This window comes from Antrostomus carolinensis, unplaced genomic scaffold, assembly GCF_000700745.2.
Source record: "Antrostomus carolinensis isolate BGI_N321 unplaced genomic scaffold, ASM70074v2 scaffold10408, whole genome shotgun sequence".
Lineage (NCBI taxonomy): Eukaryota > Metazoa > Chordata > Aves > Caprimulgiformes > Caprimulgidae > Antrostomus > Antrostomus carolinensis.
In genome coordinates this window covers 101,834-121,116 of record NW_010332297.1, presented here as the reverse complement: position 1 = coordinate 121,116, position 19,283 = coordinate 101,834, and the positions used below count along the sequence as shown (strand labels likewise).

At 38.6% G+C, this 19,283-nt stretch overlaps 1 protein-coding gene across 1 annotated transcript in view; it reads right to left on the bottom strand.

Moving 5' to 3' along the window:
- MLIP (muscular LMNA interacting protein) overlaps window positions 1-19,283 on the bottom strand; it is a gene marked incomplete at its 3' end in the record, with an annotated part of 95,241 nt that overhangs the window by 18,258 nt on the left and 57,700 nt on the right. The window contains exons 5-9 of the mRNA XM_029086346.1: window positions 15,214-15,285; window positions 4,777-4,842; window positions 4,611-4,694; window positions 4,458-4,517; window positions 2,750-2,818 (exon numbers count right to left, since the gene is read on the bottom strand). Of these exons, the coding sequence (XP_028942179.1) occupies window positions 2,750-2,818; window positions 4,458-4,517; window positions 4,611-4,694; window positions 4,777-4,842; window positions 15,214-15,285 (351 nt within the window). The remainder of the gene's footprint in view (window positions 1-2,749; window positions 2,819-4,457; window positions 4,518-4,610; window positions 4,695-4,776; window positions 4,843-15,213; window positions 15,286-19,283) is intronic.

Below are 19,283 nucleotides of genomic sequence, written 5' to 3'. Positions count from 1 at the left end.
TGACTAAGTAAATATATTAGGGCACTTAATAGCTATAAAAGTAATTTATTTAGAGAATGATTATGTTTATATTATTAAAAATAAGCAGTATCATCCCTAAAGCCAGCAAAAATGGACTATTATAAAATGGTGAATTGATTCATATCAAAGACCACACAGTTTAAAAAGCTGATAAATGACAACTGTAGTACTTAGTTGGTACAAACTATTGTAATTTCACTGAATTCAGACCTTTTTCCAGTACTTTTTATGCACTCCCTTACTATTTGTGCATTTACATCCTTAAATAGTTCTAAAGTGCGTGAGAAGACGTAATTGATGTTTAGAAGAAGTAATTGTTAAATGGCAGGATATTTCAGCATCCTTGCTGTAGTCTACAGCATATAACCTATTGAAATAATTAGTAATGTTATGTGTGCATACATATGTATATGCTGGTGTGTTTATAAATAATACTTTTAAATAATGACAGATTTTCCTATCCCTGACTCATAAATGAATTAAAGCTTTTCTTTTAACTCAAAACACCTTCAAAGCAACATTTTGACAAGCTTCTCAATATCAGACATCACACATACAAAAAGATTAAGAAAATTATATTGCTAAATTACTATTTTAATTCCTTCTAGTAAAATTAATCCAGTTGCATAAACTAAAAGCCTACTTCTAAAAGAAAAAGAAGATTAGCTAAAAAAGGCTGGCTGAAAATCATTGCTCCAAGACAGCTCACATGAGACACCACAGACCTCTTGAGGGAACTCACAATTTGATAGTATGATAGCAAGCATCTGTACAATACTCAGTTCCTGGTTGCTACCGGAGACACTGTTAGATTGGCTCAAACTAGGCGTTCTGTTTCAAAACAGACATCTTGTACTTATATTAAGAAATGTTGCCCCCTGCCCCCCCATATCTCCTCAGGTCAACAAAAGTCAACACACATTCAAGTTCAGGACCAGGTCCTTTGCTATTAATGGTTAGCACACTCTCTTGCCTGCTTTGGTCCACACCAACTACTACTCTTCCAGACAGTTGTCCACTGTGGTTCAGAGTTTGCTGGTCCCTGTCAGCTGAAGAGATGAGGGCACCCTGAGCTTTGTTCTGGGCTGGGGGGAGCTTACTTTGAGGGCAGAAAAGTGGAATAGGAAGAAGAGAAAGCAACTTCATGGAAAATCACCTCACTGCACCCTTGCCCTGAGAGGCAGAGGACAAGTTCCCAACTGGTTTACGAGTCGGGACAGAAGTAGCCTTTGTATGTCATACCAAGGAGGCAGAGCAAGAAAGGAGGAAGAGCTGTGGCATATGGGGGCTGTTAGGGACACCTGACCATTCCTCAGGAGACTGCTGCAGAGTATAGTGTCGGCAGAGTCCAGGAGAGCCTGGACCCACCAAGTTAGAATGGTTTGGGTTGGAAGGGACCTTAAAGATCATCTAGTAGTTCAGCCACCACAGAGCAGCATGGAGACCACGGTCTGTTAACAGAGTTGTCTGACACACAAAAAATTCAGCATGCATGTACAATTTATAGGAAAGATTAGCATACCCATAATCTTCTGTATTATTTCCAAATGTATTTTTAAATATTGATTTATTTCATTTATCTAGAAAGCTCCAGAGGAGACTGGGAAGGAATTGTTTGTTGGGGTGATTTTCTATGCCAGCAAAGAAAACTTAACTGTATCCCTATAAGTTGGATGCCTAAATTTATGGTGTATGTTAACCACAGTTTTGGGAGCTGGAGATCTGCACTGAAGTGGTATTAAATATACTCTATTCTCACAGACTACCTCTGAAACATAGTCTTTTATTTCATTAAAAAGCTATCTTTCAACATCCTTTCTAATTAGTATGAGCCAGCACAATCTATCAAGTAAAAATCACAGTATGCAATAAAATATGCATACTGCCACATTCAAGAAGCAAAATTGAATTGATCAGTCAAGCATTATGCAGGCATAAAAATGGAAGGTTTCTATTGCTTTCCAGCACTGCTTTGATTTGAGGTTCAATACAAATGCTGAATGATTAATAGTAAGCAGAGATTTCTCATCACATGACTAGATGAGTTGTGAGTAAAATATGGAACCTGCAGTAACTGTGCATGCTAGTAAGAATTTAAATGTTAATTGGGTTTAACGTTTCAATAATTGAACAGATGACTCAATATAGAGATTTTATTTATACATTCAAGTGCATGTATATGTGACAAAACTGCTTCTGTTCACCTAAGGCTAAACTGTGGGTTTTCAGACAGCTTGGAAGGAAAAGTCAACCCTTTCCTTACCTTGGAAGGAAAAGTCAACCCCAAATTCTGATGGACAGGCAAGAACCAAAGGACTTCTACCAAAGCAAGTCTCCTACAGTGCAGGCCGAGTTCAAACAAATACATCCTTCAGCACCTGTAACAGTCTTTTTGCTGAATAGCTGAGCTCTTGCCCCACACTTGAACCAAACAATAATAAAGTGTGTGAATAAATTATTTTTAACATCATATTCACACAGGTAAATTTTTCAATAGATACTGCACTGGAGACATTCCAGCAACGATGGATTTACATCAGTGGGAAGACATCCCAAGTCTCAATTGTCAGTGCTCTACAATGCTCGCTTCTCTGTACTAGAGTCAACACCTCAAGTCATGAGCAGATGTCTGTGTTTGCTACATGCAGACTCACCCAGCATCATAGCAAGAGTAAACAAATCAGACTTTTCTGTATCCAAACTATAGAGTAATTATAAAAGTACTTACATATCTGGTTTCACGCCCAGCTGCTCGCTGCAACAAAATAAATAAATATATTAAAAGCAAAGACTTAATCTGAGGAGTAACTCAAAGAGATTTTCATCATTGTGCCAAGTTGTTAATTTCTTAAATTCAAGACAACTTCTGTTTTCCAGAAAGATTAGGGATACATGAGAATAAGATTTATTAAAGTTTTGCTTGATATGTTTGCTGTACAAAATACTATTTCACTATTTCAAGTGGGCATTTAAATTATCTCTGAGAACTCTCATAACAAAATGCTTATTAGTAGACAGTCACAGGTGTGATTTCCCTGTGAAATTTAACTTAGATTTGCTCACAAAATAACCTGAAATGACCCCTTTCTGTGTTCTCATTTGCAAGAATTTGCTTTCATCTGACTAATATTTCTTAGGCATTTACTTAGAACATGCACACTTTTTTTCTTCCTTTCTATGACTCTTTTATCTTCACTTTAAGCACTTTCCTTTCTCATTCCAAGATCCCCGCAACCTTTAGCTTGTTCCCTATGCTGTATCCTGTAAATCTCACTTTTTACCTCCTTTATTTGGTTTTATGACTGCTAACTGATGCCTTCCATTTGGTCAAGGCTCAATTGTCCAGGGAAGTAGGTTTTGGATGCTATAGCTCAAAAGTCCAACTTAATAGTAGCATTTTAACTGCTTTGAATTCAGTGTAGGCATTGGAAAACGTTTCCTCAGTAACTGTTTCTGCCTGCTTTTTCGGCTACTATCCTGTTTCTACCTTTCAGTTGCCCAAGGCCTTATTTACCATTGCATGTTGATTGACAGAAGTAATTTCAAAAACTGAAAATGAAAATTGAAGTGTATATTAAATATACCCACTCAGGAATGCTGGTTCTGTGCCCTATTTTTCATGGTGGACAGGACATTGTGCAGGATACTTTGCATTAAGTTTTTTATGTGTTCCTCTGTCAAAAATCATTTTCCTCCTGTTTCCAATTGGATTTCTGCCATTTTCACTTTCCTATAGATACTAACACCAACATAAGTTACCAGGGGCAAATTGAATACAGGACCCTCCTCCCTTGGTTATTCATCTTTCTGAACCCAGAATACACACCAATATAACATAGTGCAATCAGTTTAATACCAGTATAGAAAGTTATTCCTGCCTCTCACTACCTGTTTCTGAGTCATTAAGTATAAATGGATGTAGCAGACATCCCCCTCCTGTAAGGGGCCAGAGTTTAAAGGAAATCAGCACCTAAGAACAAGTCTACTTATTAATTTAATTATTCCATTATGTGAAAACCAATAATGAATATGAAAAAAAAAAAAAATATTCTGAAAGATGTTTGCAGTCACCGAAGCTGGAACAATTGGCTCCCCTGTAATAAGGACCCACAGATAGGATGAAATCTGGGAGGCGGCCAGACACCCTGCAATATGGAAGGCAGGGTATGAAGGATTTCTTTCCTGTGGATCTTAGTCTCTGAAACCTTAATAAATAGTCTCTCTTTCCTAACTCCTTCTGACTTTAGGAAAGTATCCTGCAACAAGACTGCACTAGCTCCAGGGCTGCAGTTCTGTACTTCCATGTCTTTCAAATCACCAGGCAATTCTATTGATGTCACATCTCTTAACTGAAGATTTCTATTGCTAGACTTTACCGTTGTGATTTTGTTTGCTATATGTCTACCTGGGAAAAGTATTTAGGCTTATTCAACTACCTTGCCAACATCTGACTCCGTGCTCATCTGCAGGAAACTTGGAGAAGATTCGCATCGGCGCTGGAAAATGATTTTCAACAGAGAACAGACTTATTAATGACAAGAGACAAAAGGAAAGGAAGATAAAGTCAATCCTGTATATTGAGGGGTTACCATAGTTAGTGGGTCCTGCAGGACTTGATCAATGACAGCACACAGCTCTTCTGTTTGTTGTCGGAGCTGGGCAGGGGAGCACACCTGAAAAAGGAGGACATATCACTCAGTTAACCTTTGCTTTTTGTTTTCAGATAGTTATTGCAAAGAGATGTAACAACACTACCTCTGAATGGGTGTCCAAAGCAGTGCCTTCAGTCACACTAGCATCCTTGGTTGGCTCTTCTAATGCCTGTAATTCGAAAGATTTCAGTGTGATATTCAATTCAAAATTTTAAAACCCAAGCAAACATACATTTCTTGCAATACTGTGTTTCCAAATGTGTCATTTTTCATTCCATCAAGGAAAGATGGAAAAAGAAGAAATTGCAGGCCAAGTAAGGTTCTTTAGGTTACCAACTTCTAATTGTGAATTGGGTTGCAGAGAGGGAGAGAGCTAGGTGAATTGTCTCCACTTTTAGGGATCAGAAACTACCAGTTTTAATTGCCTTCTCCTTCAACAACTCCCCCTTCCTTCTCAGTGAATGCAACATAGTGAACATGCCACAGAGGGGTTGGCGAGCTGCCTGCCGCACACCGTCAGAGGAAAGCCACTGGCTGTAAGCAGGTGGAAAAGAGAGTGGTCCAAGTATGCAGGAGGCCCTTTTTTTTCCTCCAGCAGATGTTTTCTTTTAAAAGTACCTCCTGTTTAAAGAAGATGGTGATTCCACATTGCAACAAAATCAGTGCTCAATGTTATTGGATTTTACCCCAAAATCAGAATTGTACAGGGTGAAATACATGCTATACACATGTGATATCACACTAAAACATGGCTAATCTTAGCAGGTATGCAACCTCTCCAAAATGAAACACAAGCTTCTTGTGCTTGGATATACCTCCTGCTTTCCTACTCCTGGACTTGGAGCAGGTTTAGAGAACAGTGGGAATCAGTTTTCTGATCCCTCCACTTTATCAGGAAACTCACAAAACACTCTCAAAAGCCAAACTCCAGAGTTCAGTTCCTTTTCATCTTCTTCAGAATCTGTGAGGCACACTCTCACTGACATCACCCATTTTTGCTTTGAAGCAATTTTCAAACAGATTTCGTGCCGAGACCAAAAATGACTCTGGAAGCCGGCTGATGCATGAAGCTGGACTACAGGGGAGGGACCTGAAGGGTTTGTGGATTTTTTGTTTAACACTGGACATTTTTCTGAAGTTTTATTTTGCTTGTTATTTGCTAAAAATAAATTATAACAAGAGGGGGAAAAAAGCATTCTCGTAAACATTTTTTCATGCATAAGGGATTCTGTGGGAATGGACTGATCTTGGTGAGGTGGATATCAGGGCTGGCAGTCAGAGAAATGTGGAGATGGGAGGAAAATGTCTGAATCTTAAACAAAAGAAAAAGAAAAAAAAAAGAAAGCAAAGAAGCATATACTTAAGTAATTATATCTGAGTTTAATTTTGCTGACTACAAATTTTTTTTCTCTCCTTGCCCAGCTACTGGCAGCTTACATCCACGTACGCAGAACTGAAAAATTAATGACTGTGGCAAAATTACTGGAGGTAACTAAAAATCAGAAAAAGGCTGTGTCCACACACTAAGGGAAAGGTACAATATCAAAGAAGATCCTAGAGGAAAAATACAGCTGGCATGTGAAGAATCTTCTCTGAGGCTTCCTCCCTACTAAGGCCTGCTGTTTATCAAGGAAAAACAAGAGAGGGGAGGCACAGAGGCTTGTTTTTCCAACTCTCATTTCGATCGCAGCATGGTACGAGACTTGATGTGTTGTCTACAAGCGACCCTGGGTCAACACCTGGCACCCCTTAGACAAATATCCCCACTTTGTGGGGACCTTGAATTACAACAAAACAAAATGGACAAAAACAGAACTCCAGATCACTGACCCCCCTCCTTCCCCCTTACTGAGCATGCACTCCAAGTTTTGGTAACTTCTACTTTAAAAGGGGAAGGGGAGTGTCTTTTGCCAATCACCATAAAGGTATGACTAGAGTCACTCAAGCTCCACCTTGCAGGTAAGAAATATTATAAAAATAGCCCAAAGAAATGAGGGGATCAGGGGAGACACCATCATGGTCAGTAAGACATCATCATGGACCAGTCAGGGACAAATCCATCACAGACGTCTAACCCCTGGGGCCAGTTGATGGGCTGAGTCTCTCTTTCCCCCCATAGGGATGCCTTTGGGTAAGATTTATACTGCCCCAAGAACTTTCTTGGAGACTTAGAAATCTCTATAGAATTGCTTTCTAACTTAACGCTTTTAGTAACTTGTAACCTTAATGCTTGTATATTCCCCTGCAGACAGTAGATTATCACTAGAAATCCACACAAATCTGTATTATTCCTGTTGCTTTATTAAAGGGCCTTATTTGCTTATTGACTTGCTGCACCATTTCTCACTAGGCGCCGCCTGATAAGGCTGTGAAAGTCCATAGATCCTGACTAGATGGCAGGTGCAGGGCACTATCGAGTGAATCTGGCATCGGTGTACCCAGACTGGTAGTACCACATCGAACTGCATCTGTCTGTTACCAGCCACCCCAACTGCCCCGTGCTCAGCAGGACGCTGCTAAATTCTGCAGGTTTAGCCATGTGAGTCCATAAATGGTGGGTATGGGAGTGCAGGGCACTATCAAGTGAGTGCTCAACTGGGCATCACTCAGGACCTAAGCCTGGCCACCCCCGGCTCCTCCAGTTATCTGAGGGTGAGTTGGAACACAAGGGAGTTTATTTTCTGCCAAAATTATTTCACCACACCTTTCATGCAACAATGGCAATTTACTTTTAATGTTAATTTAATACGATCCACAAATGATCATGCACAGAAGCACATTTATGGAACACTGTGTCATCTATTAGAGAGTACAGTAGGAAAAAATGAAGAGCAGTTTCTTTCCAAACATATTTCTCCCCTCCAACTGTAGACAAACCTGCTGGCCTTACAGTAGTTGTAGTTTGAAAGGAAAAAAAGTAAAAGAATTATTTTTTTTGACACACAGAAATTAGTGTAATCTTATCCCATGGCAGAAGATTAGAAGATAAATGCTCTTTCTCATCTCTGCTACCTCATCACTGTTATCCATCTGAATTCTTAGATCAACAAACAGTCCTGTAGAAGAGGAGGGCTCAGCTAAAGAGTGCCCAGCACTACACTCAAGTACTGTGTCCCCAGTTCAGACTCAGTTGAGATTACATCCTCCTGATAAACATAAAGTGATAAAATTAAGTAGAAGAGTCATTCCATACGCACTGGGGCCAGGACTGCCAAAGCAGCCTGTTGTAGAGAGGTGATGACTCTGAATGTGAGTTAGGAAAAATAACAAATCTTAATCAGTCACAAGTTCAAAATGGAGAAATCGTTAAGCTTCTCATAACACTCATTAAATCAGTAGGGTAATGAACATAATAAAGTAATTGTTCAGAAAAAAATACATGTTTCTGTGTCATATTCACTTCACCAGAGCTGTGGGAGAGAGGGGGAACACAGTCAAAGGTAAGAAATAACTACCCAGAAGATACTAAAGCATATTTCTAGAGGAAATAGAGCCACAGACACTAGTCTCTGTTCAGAACCAAGACTCTGGATAATTTAAGTACTAAACACTTCTCAGTTTCAGTAGAAATTTGGTACCCAAATATCTTCGCATTTTGGAGCCTTCATTGACTAAAGAACTCAGGTGAAAACAGTACCACGGCCTATGTGCTCCACATATCTCCCCCTGAGATATGGTTATCATGCAGGAGCCATGCTAGAGAAAGCTGCAGCGTTATTCTCCATTTTTGAACCTTTGGGCAAGGAAAAGTTCAATCTTCAAAGTGATCCATCTCATTTCTTTCACTGTTGTTTTATCTTTATTCATTTATTTATTTATTTGAACAGCCCGAGTCCTTCAAAGAAAGGGAAGAAACAAAGAGAACTAGATTGTAGGCATCCCTACCACCTCTACAGAGAAAAAATGTTCTGTTGAACCTGCTGTTAGCTTTTCAAAATACAATTCTTTTTTTTTTTATTATTTCTGCATAGAGAAAAATGTGATGTTAAAAAAGTATGACTAGCATTTCTGAACTCATTACCAGAGTTATCATGCAATAATGTTATGATTAATTTAAAATATTAGTGCTATCTACAGGACTGTTGATTAGTGCTATCAACAGTGTTCAAGCTTCATTTCCTATGCTGATGGTCTAACAATATCAAAAGCGGAACATTCCTATTTAGGCATTCAAATTTATCTATTAGTTGCACTACAATTTAAAAGAAGAGTACAATTTAGAGAATGAAAATGTATTTGTGACAGAATTTAAATGTGCAGGTGAAATAACCAGTTGCTGTACCACAAACTTTTTCCTTTAGGGACATGATGCTTATATGCCATTGACAGAAATTACTACAATCCTTCCCCCAAACTATCTGATTGTTAAAGATGTAACAGAGCTGAAAGGACACTGGTAAATGATCTGAACAGGATCTCCAATATTTTCTTTGAAGAATGAAAGTTCTTCAACGTAAAAGAAATTTAGAACATTGCTTCATCCACCAATGAACGACATCAATAGTAGGAGAAAAAAACAAATATTGTAACCTGGATCTGACACAGCTTCCTTCTTACTGTGTTGTGAAAACCCTGAGTTGAGCAAAAGCCAAGTTTCCTTTTCTTTTATTTCACTTGCATATTTTCGCCATCAATAACTTTTCCCAAGCCCTGAGCACATGCAAAAATATCCCTCTGTATAAGAGAACTTCACATACGATGAGTTCCTTTAACTTATTCCTTGAAGATCCTGTGAGATTATAGTTAAAAGACCCGATTACTTTTCCTCTCATAAAATAATTAATACTAAAAGCTGCAAGGCCTTTGAAAGAAAGATGGAGTTCATAGCCTTCTCCTACACTAGCACGCTTGGTTGCCTGGTTATTATTACTAGGTCCTTTATCACTCTTCAACTGCACAAATTACTTCCTTTCTTTCTTGACACTAGGTATTTAGCTCTAGCCTTGAGAAGTATTTTGACATGAACATGTAACCTGGATACAAGAAATTCACCTAGTAAGTGCACACCAGAAGCGCTTGGATAAAACTAAATATTTTTTTATAAAAATATTCTCAACAAAGTGTTATCAGAAATGCTTTCCAGGTCCAGAAAGGTACTGACATGCCTGATAATAGCCAATTGTCCAGCAGTTAGGTCTACCACCTGAGAGTGGGAAAAATTGGCTTCCAAGTTCCTGCTCTATGACTTCAAGGAGCGGCCCGAATCTGCATATGGCATGATCAGTCCCTATACCAACGAATGTTTGATAACATAACAGGCAAGAGTTCTCTCAGGGCAAGAGCTTAAAGCTGGGTCTCCAATGTAGCAGATCCCTACCACACTTCCTCAGTTGCATTTCTTTCTTTTCATTTAAAAAAACCAAACAACACCCTGTTTTTCCTTCTATGTGAAGAGTAAAATGCTTTTTTCTTCTTCTTTTTTTTTTTTCTTTTTTTCTTCATGAAGAGACTGTACTGCACTGCTGGCAGTCTGCTGTGTAGGTAATGGAATGCAGTTACTGGGTCTTTAGAGTTTTCCTAGAAGTGTATCCTCATATAGAAACAGTTTTAGACTCTTTTGAAGTTAGCCAAATTGCATTGTGACAAGAGAAAATGCAGAGAACAGCCATAAACAAACAAAACCAATAACCTAAAATATTTAGTCTTTAATACAGAAGATTTTTTTTCTACATTTATTTCAAATTGAAATTATAGTTCTCTAATTAGTAATTAGTTGATAAATACAAGCCAGATAAATCAGCAGTGCTTTCATTTGCACCTCTTCTAGCCAGTGGGGAATTATCTATTAGAGAGCAGTGTAGGGGAAAGGGATCTGGGAGTGCTAGTGGACAGCAGGATGACCATGAGCCAGCACTGTGCCCTTGTGGCATCCTGGGGTGTATTAGAAGGGGTGTGGTTAATAAGTCGAGAGAGGTTCTCCTCCCCCTCTACTCTGCCCTGGTGAGGCCGAGTTTGTATGCTCAGGTTTTCTTTCCACCAAAGTGATGCCCAGATAAGGGAAGCTCATCCCAATTAACATGCAGAGGGGATGTGTGTCTGGACAAAGACAGAAAACCCAAATTCCTCTACATAGACCTTGCTGTAGACCAAGGGCCACTGAGTTGTTCAGAGCATGACAGAATCACAGAATCGTCTCAAATGGAAAAGACCTGTAAGATCTTTAAGTCCAATCATCAACCTCACACTGACAAGTCCACCACTAAGCCATGTCCCTAAGCACTATATTGACATGACTGTTAAATACCTCCAGGGACGGGGACTCCACCACTGCCCTGGCAACCCTTTCCAATGCCTGATAAACCTTTAAGTAAAGAAATTCTTCCTTATAACCCATCTAAACTTCCCTTGGTGAAACTTGAGGCCATTTCCTCTTGTCCTATCATTAGTTACTTGTTTGAACAGACCAACACCCACCTCTCTACAACCTACTTTCAAGTAGTCGTAGAGAGCAATAAGGTCTCCCCTCAGCCTCCCTTTCTCCAGGCTAAACAACCCCAGTTCCCTCAGCTGCTCCTCATAAGACCTGTGCTCTAGACCTTTCACTGGCTTCATTGCCCTTCTCTGAACACACTCCAGCACCTCCATGTCCTTCTTGTAGTAAGGGGCCCAAAACTGAACACAGTACTCAAGGTGCAACCTCGAGAATATATTTTTCATTTGTAATTCCAAGATATCCAACAGAGTTTTGGGGTTACATCTCAAATTTGACATAATTCTGAAGATGAAGTAGGATCTGGTTTAACAGACTTAAGAAACAAGACTACTACTTTTCTGTAGCTCCCCGAAATAAACTCTTCACCACCATCTACTTTGAGTAAAATATAATTTTATAGATAGCTGATAAATAAAATCTCTAAATAATAAATGCATTACTTTTTAAATAGTATCTGATTAGGACTGGAATTTTGAATTGGATTTTGATCATTTCTATATAACTGCAGAAGAGTGAATGTCAGTAGAGGGGTGACTCACTGACTCAACATTAATAAGAGCAGAAGGAACCACGGTGATCACCTAGTCTGACCTTTTCTTTGAACCACAGAACTGTCTGGAATTACTATATGAAGTGCCAGAAGTGTCCTACCTTGATTTTTCTGATCTGTGATAAAGAGTCCATTTTGGTCTCTGGAAACTTCTTCTAATGGTTAATTAATTCTTTCTGTTAAACTTTCGCCTTATGCCTACATTAAACTTTCCCAACTTCCTCTTCTAGTCAGTGGATCTTATCATCTGCTGGGCTGAAGGGTTCTTTATCAAGATCTGTGGACCTGCCTTGTTGCTATGAATCTATGTGGCTATGATGGCACTGCTGAGTGACCATGGTTACCATCACCTCATTATCACCATCTCTGCTTGTCCTTGCTCAGGTACTGTGAAGCTGTGCCTTTGCTGGTGAGGCCACTGTCCTGCCAGCCTTACTGTCACTCTGGCTCCCAGTTCACTTTCCCTGGGGAGCAGCCCACTCTTGCCGCACCCTGACAGAGCCTGAGCATCCTGAGGATAAGTCCCTTAAAAACAAGTTTTTGCTTTTCTGTCTGTGAAGGAAATTACAGCCCAACCTTCCAAGAGATATCCTGGACTGGGCTTTTTCTGAGTAGAGCACAGGTGGTGTGAGGAACATCAGGTTCATACTAATTCAAACAGCTGGAAAGTATGCCAGTTCTGAGATTTTATGAGATTAAGCCACTTCTGGGATTGCCAAATTATACACATACATAGTCAATAAGCCTTTTCTTCTCTGCTAATGAGCACAGATTTGAACAACTTGCTTTGAGTAAGAGTACTGGAGGATAAGAGTATGTTCTACGAAAACCATTAAGATTATGACAACTTAATGGTTTCATAAGAAAAGTTGAAAAAATCTAGGTGAATTTAAAGCACCTACACATACATAAAAGAAAAAAAATTGACTTGACAAAGAAAGTTAGACACAAGGAGACAATTTAGAGGCAGACAAAGCATTGTACCTTACATGACATATCAATGACAGTTTTCTGTCATGGGATCTAATTAATACTGCACATGAATTGTCACTAGAATCACCCACATCACAGTTCTGACTAATCTTATTTCTCATGACCATTCAATTTAAGTAATATAATTACTCACATACTGGAAAAAGTTGACTTCTGAGAATGTGCATTTCCAGTTCAATCACATTGCAAAACACTTTTTTAGCACTTTAGGCAGATGAGGTATTCCTAATCATGCATTCAGCTCAGTAACCTCCGTGCCTTGCAGTTATTACATGCCTCCCTTCCTTGTTAAAAAGAAAAAAGCCACTTGAAAACTTCTTCTCCCCATAACCATTAGCTTAATTCTAGTAAAACATCACTTCCGTAGTTTAAAATCTTACTGTCTTGAATCTCTCTTGATTTAATCCAGTGCATAAAATACACTCATAAAATGGGAGCAACAGAATTACTGTCATGGAGCTACAATGTGGCACGAGTTTCTTCCCTGATCGCTATCCAATATCTTTAAGGAGAATACTTGGACATTAGGGCTTGGTACAATGAGACTTGTATGTGCTATGTGACTCCTTCATGTTTCTTTAAGAGTCATACTCCAAATGCATGTCAGCTAACACAACAGAACTATCTTAGGAGCACTATAATGAGCTGCTGGTAAAGATCAATAGCAGATTATTGTCCATAATTCCCAAGATGAGAGAAAGAACATAATCAGTCCATGCTGAAACATACAGTTTACAAAGTAAATTAGCCAGGAGATTCTCCTGAAGGCAAATCCTGTAGCAGAAAATTGATTTCTTATTAGTTTTGCATCACTGTGCTTTCACTACTGAAACAAAATAAAGCAGTAGATAACCAAAAGTCCCTAAACACAAATATTTTTTGAGTCACTACTTTTTCTACAGATACCAGCATTAGATTGTACAATTCAGTTTTAGGTATTGGGGATAAGTAGCACACAGCTTGTGAGTCAGCACCCCAGAGAGCAATCAAAAGGAATCCTCTTTTTTCTTAAAAAGTGCAGTCAGATGGCTGACCCACTAGTTCATATCTGGAGTGTGGTCTCAAAGTCATCACCCGCCTCAAAGTCACCCACCTGGCTTGGTTTGCAGAGTAGTGCAGTCTTAGAGTGCACAAACTGGATGCCTTTTAGATTAAGTCAACCCTGAAGTAGCACTTCAGGAGTCCACCAAACGCTGCCAGCCACTAACAGGCACTCTGCCCAAACAGAACCTTCCCAAAATGCATTCCTTAGGGCTGTAGGATCCCCTACATCAGCTGTTTTCCCCTACAGAGCCATTCCTATTGGACCACATTGCATGTTAATGAAGACATAGCCTTCGATAGTGCATTCAAGATTTAAGGAAGGGAAGGATCAGGTTTTATGTAAATAACTAAAAATTCATTCAAGATTAAAAGAACATTGGAAAATAAAGGAACGTCCTTTTTGGAAAAAAAAAAAAATCAGTTAACTGATAACTCTTAGATTACAACCAGTAATAAAGACAAAACTATCATCTTCAAAATTTTTACGCAGTTAAGTTCACCTTCTCCAATGTCTTTAGGCTCTGCAAACTCCTAGTGAAATCAACAGAGCTGTGTATGTGAATACATATTTAAATGTGTAGTTAGGAATGCTTAATCTTACAGACATTAATCAGAGGCTAAGTTCATGAACTAGGTCCACAGAAAGATTTTTCTGATAAAGCTATAAACTTGATGTCACAGTGTTTAAATGTGCCTTTAAATATGTAAGACACAGCTCATTGTTCATCGTAGGGAATTTTTGTTAAACTTAGTGGGCTATTCTTTTGTGCAAAACTAATTCACAATTTTTTTATTAATTTTTTTTTTAAATAGACACTGGTCTAGACATCTGAACCCTTCATGCAAAATTTAAATTTTTAATTGACTTCCAAAGATGCATTATGTAAATAAGTACTATACAACCCAGCCTTTGTTGGCTGTGGCTTTGGTAGTACATAAATGCACTAAAGACTGTTCTTTGGATCTATCAGCCTACCCTACAGAAAAGGATCGTTACCCCAGATTACACACTGGGAACAGATCCCTTGCCCATGCTAACTGTTGAAGTGCTCAGGGAAGTTGTTTGTGAGAATGGTAGCTAACAGAGGCCAGTGAAATGGCCAGGACCATTCTCACAGTTTAACATAGCTGGTCAAATTTGCATATCTTGAGTTTTTAAATTTACTAGTAAAAGCATAGCCATATCCATAGCCTGATTGGTAGGTCCCAAAATAGCAGAGGTCCAGGCATTTCCCAGTAACAAAACAGACTTTGAGATGTTGCCATATGTGGCAATTCCTGCAGGATACTTTTTTCCCTTTTTACAGTAAATTTATTTGCAGAAATTCAGATTAGTGAAGGCTTTGATCTTCAGTGGAAAGTGGTTGACCCAGAAAAATGGTTGGAATTATAATCCTCAACAGTTAGTTCCTACAGCTTACATTCTGCAATATCCCCCAGAGAAATGTCAGAATATGTACATAAAGTTAAATGGTCTCAAATACAAAATGCAATTCCCATGTCTTTGAGCAAACACTAACCTTCTGTTCCATAAGTAATGTGTTTGTAGGGATTGCTGCAAATGCCTTGTAGCTTGTCTTGATCTTGTACTGCTAAAAGGGTAAACCAGAAAGCAGGAAGAGAAGTAAAACAGGGTGGAAGAGAGGGAGGGAGAGAGAAGGAAGAGAGGGGAAAGGTATGACAGAATGAAAGACAATTCCAATTGTCTTGCAGACACGTGACAACAAAACAATTCTTATGTATTACCTAGAAAAGCTATTTCTTAAAGAAAATCTAGTGTTTCTGTTAAGATGTTAAAGGACTGTAACATACATCTTTTGCTTTTAGGAATGAAGCAGGACAAAATTAATTCCCTGTACCAGGTTATAACTTCCAAAATTATTTTGACCACTTTCTGCTGACTACTGTCCTTAAATGAATATCAGGAGAAGCTGTGAGTTTTTTCCAGGTTTGCTTGTGATGTGATTTGATAACGCATAGCTACTTCTGCCAATACATGCACCTCAGCAACCACTGCTGGTATGATCCTGGACCACTAAGTCAGAGGCATTTCTGTGATTTGTTTTAATGGGACTGATTAAGATCTTTAAATGCTGAATTATTTGCCTGAGTGGATAGATAATTTCAGTCATGTCACAGCTTTTCAACTCCCCAATAAGTAACTTTACCACCCAAACAAATATTTCAAAACAAGTATAGGAACTTTCACACTCTAACCAAGCATACAGAACTGACAACCTAAATCATAAAATATACATGACTTTAGGTACAATAGTTCTAAGATCAGTCTTAAAAATATTTTTTTAAAACAATTTATATTTTAGAGTATATTAACTTGCCCATTTATTTTTAACTACATTTAATTTGCAATTATGGACATTGAATTCTGTAATTTTTAAATTACTGACGAAATGCTTCTATACTTACTTGAGTTCAAGAGCTACTATTCTTAATCAAATGACTGCTGGAATTTTTAATTTTTTTTAACAATTAATAGGAAATTGGTACACTGTTCCCTTTTCAATAACATTCTAATAAAAAATCATAAATTCACACAATATGAGAGTTTTAAGTTATTGATTTATTATCTCTGTGAGGGTCACCCAAAATAAAGTTACTTGTTAATTAGTTCAGGTTTTTTAACATACTGTTGTCTGCAACAGTAAATACTGGTGATTATGAGACAACAGGCTGAGCAGCATGCTGTATTTTGGGACATTCTTTTGTCACTTTTTTCTTTTTTTATATCTAATAAAAGCCTCTATGACAGTAGAGGAGACAAAATTTTAATTCAGATAAGAGAAACTTATATCAATCTCACATCTCTCTTGAAATATTGTAGGACCCCGTATTTTAATTCTTTCTATACATCATGTTATGTTTGCTTTTCGCTTTACTTATGTTTCTTAGTCAGAAGCTGTAGACTGACAGACATTCAGTTAATAATCACAATCATAGCATCACAGAATCATAGAATCATAGAATCATAGAATGGTTTGGGTTGGAAAGGACCTTAAAGATCATCTAGTTCCAACCTCTCCCTGACATGTGTAGGGCCAACTTCCTGATACAGGATACGGGATACAGAATTATCCTACAGGATAATTTGTCTCATTGCAAAATAGGCACCTAGAAAACTAAAATAAAGTAATCCTATAAATACATCATATTTTCTCCCTTAGCTATAATAGAATTGCCAAAGTTGTGCTTGGTTATCTGAATTTCAAATGTCAACAGTCGCGTGATTTGAAACCTGCCCTTTGAACATTTAGACAGCAACACTCTGCTCTAAATGTTTGTAAGTTCATATATATATTTATATATATACAAAATACATATCATAGAATCATAGACTAGTTTGGGTTGGATCGTCTAGTTCCACCCCCCCTGCCATGGCAGGGACACCTTCCACTAGACCAGGTTGCTCAAAGCCTCATCCACCCTTGAACACATCCAGGGAGGGGGCATCCACAACTTCTCTGGGCAACCTGTTCCAGTATCTGACCACCCTCACAGTGAATTTCTCACTAATATCTGATCTAAACCTCCTCTCTTCCAGTTTAAAGCCATTACCCCTCGTTCTATCACTACCTGTCCCTGTAAAAAGTCCCTCCCCAGCTTTCTTGTAGGCCCCTTCAGGTACTGGAAGGCCGCTATAAGGTCTCCCTCGAACCTCTCTTCTCCAGGCTGAACAGCCCCAACTCTCTCAGCCTGTCCTCGTAGAAGAGGTGTTTCAGCCCTCGGATCACCCTCATGGTCCTCCTCTGGACTCACTCCAGTAGGTTCATGTCCTGCTTATGTTGGAGGTCCCCAGAACTGGACACAGTACTCAGCCTGGGAAGTTTTAGGGAAAATGTCTTACTTTTCTTGCTGAAATGATCACCTAGGCCACACACAGGGCAATGCAAAGAGTTGTAGACACATACCTATAAAAGCTTAAAATGAGCAACTAACCATGATAGTGCAGAACTCCTCATAAGTAATCTTTCCTGCCTTGTAGCAGGTTTTGCAGCTGTGCTGAGCTCTGTGTTGCTACAGTTAGTTTGTTCCCCAGCTGTTTGGGTTAGATCCACATGCATTCCTGTGCTACATTCAAATAGGAAAAATCAAAGCATACGTAGGAATGCTACCCCATGAAACCACTGCAAAGCATTTTCAAACAACAGTCAGAAGTTTTTGTTCTAATTGTTCCTGCAGAATCAGCAGTTTTGTCTGTCTCTGCTCAATTCTACTGTTCATTCTGCTATATTAGGTCCATGAGGACCCAATATATCTTCAAAGCCCAGGGAGAGGGTTTTTATTTCCTTAGGTCAGCCACAGTTCACACTGACCTCTGGATTTATGTTTACATTCACTTTGCAAAACAGTGATATTTGTAAATCATTGGTCACCATAAAGATAAATATATAAAGCACAGGGAAGCACATGTATTTATATATACAAATGCAAACAGTTAAATAAGTTCATCAGTTATTCTTTGATTTGCACTAATTGGTGCATGCATAGGCATAGACATATAAAAGCTCTCCATTAAAGAGTTCTTTTTGCATAATTGCTTTGATATCATGCTAATGAAACAGTTTGATGTGCATACTGAAAAATACATCTAATGGTAAAATTCTGGCTAATAGGTGTTGGTTTAATATACGTCTTCAACAGAGGTTGAAGCAACATTAAAGTTGCAAAATCACACATGCCAAAGTCAAGCACTTCTAGATGCCGTGCTTTTCCCTTTATATTCACTCAGCACATTCATACATGCAAATGTTTTGTCATGCACCAACAGTCATCAGATGGAGCAACCTGTTTTTTGTCTAGTTCTCAAGTTGAGCTGATTGGTACTAGAGAGACTTAAATGCTGCTTAGGATATTAATGTGGTCTCTCCTCAATCTTTTGCATTTTTCCCTGAATATATACTGAGATTTGAGGCTGGAGTGTTATCAGAGAGCCTGGTACCATTAACACATCAGCAAAGTTCATTGAGCTATGCCAGAAACTAGGTATAGAAATAAAGAAGAGCAGGAGGAAGAGAGGATGATGAATGCACACTATTATTGACTGTAAATGAAGTCTCAGTCTCACATTTTAAAGCTACAAGAGACCTTTCCTGCACTGAACACCCAGCTGCATTCAATTTAGACATTTCAGATTTTCCACATCCCCAGTGGAGTCAGTTTTGTCTGCATGATTAAAAATTGCACCAAACTAAGGGTCCAAGTCTGTTAAACTGGTGGACAGTCTCCCAGTCTCAATCAGGTAGTGGGGCAGATTCAAAAGTGCCACCGTATCATATAAAAAAGCAGAACTAGCAGGAAAAGGGACAATAGGGAAGACAAAAAGGTTGTAGTAACCTCTGTAAATATAAACCCCAGCTGTGTCAAAAACAGAGAATTTCCTTACTGACAGAGATTCTCACAGTGCTCATTGCACTGACCAGCAGAAACCACAACTGCTTTGCAATCTACAGGCTCAGTCATGCCTCCCAATTTAGTCTCAAGGGGGTTTTTTCATGAAATTTCTACAATTTCATTTCTCTTTTTATTTCATTAAGTAATACTGACAGGGTATAACAACACTGTACAGCTGTGC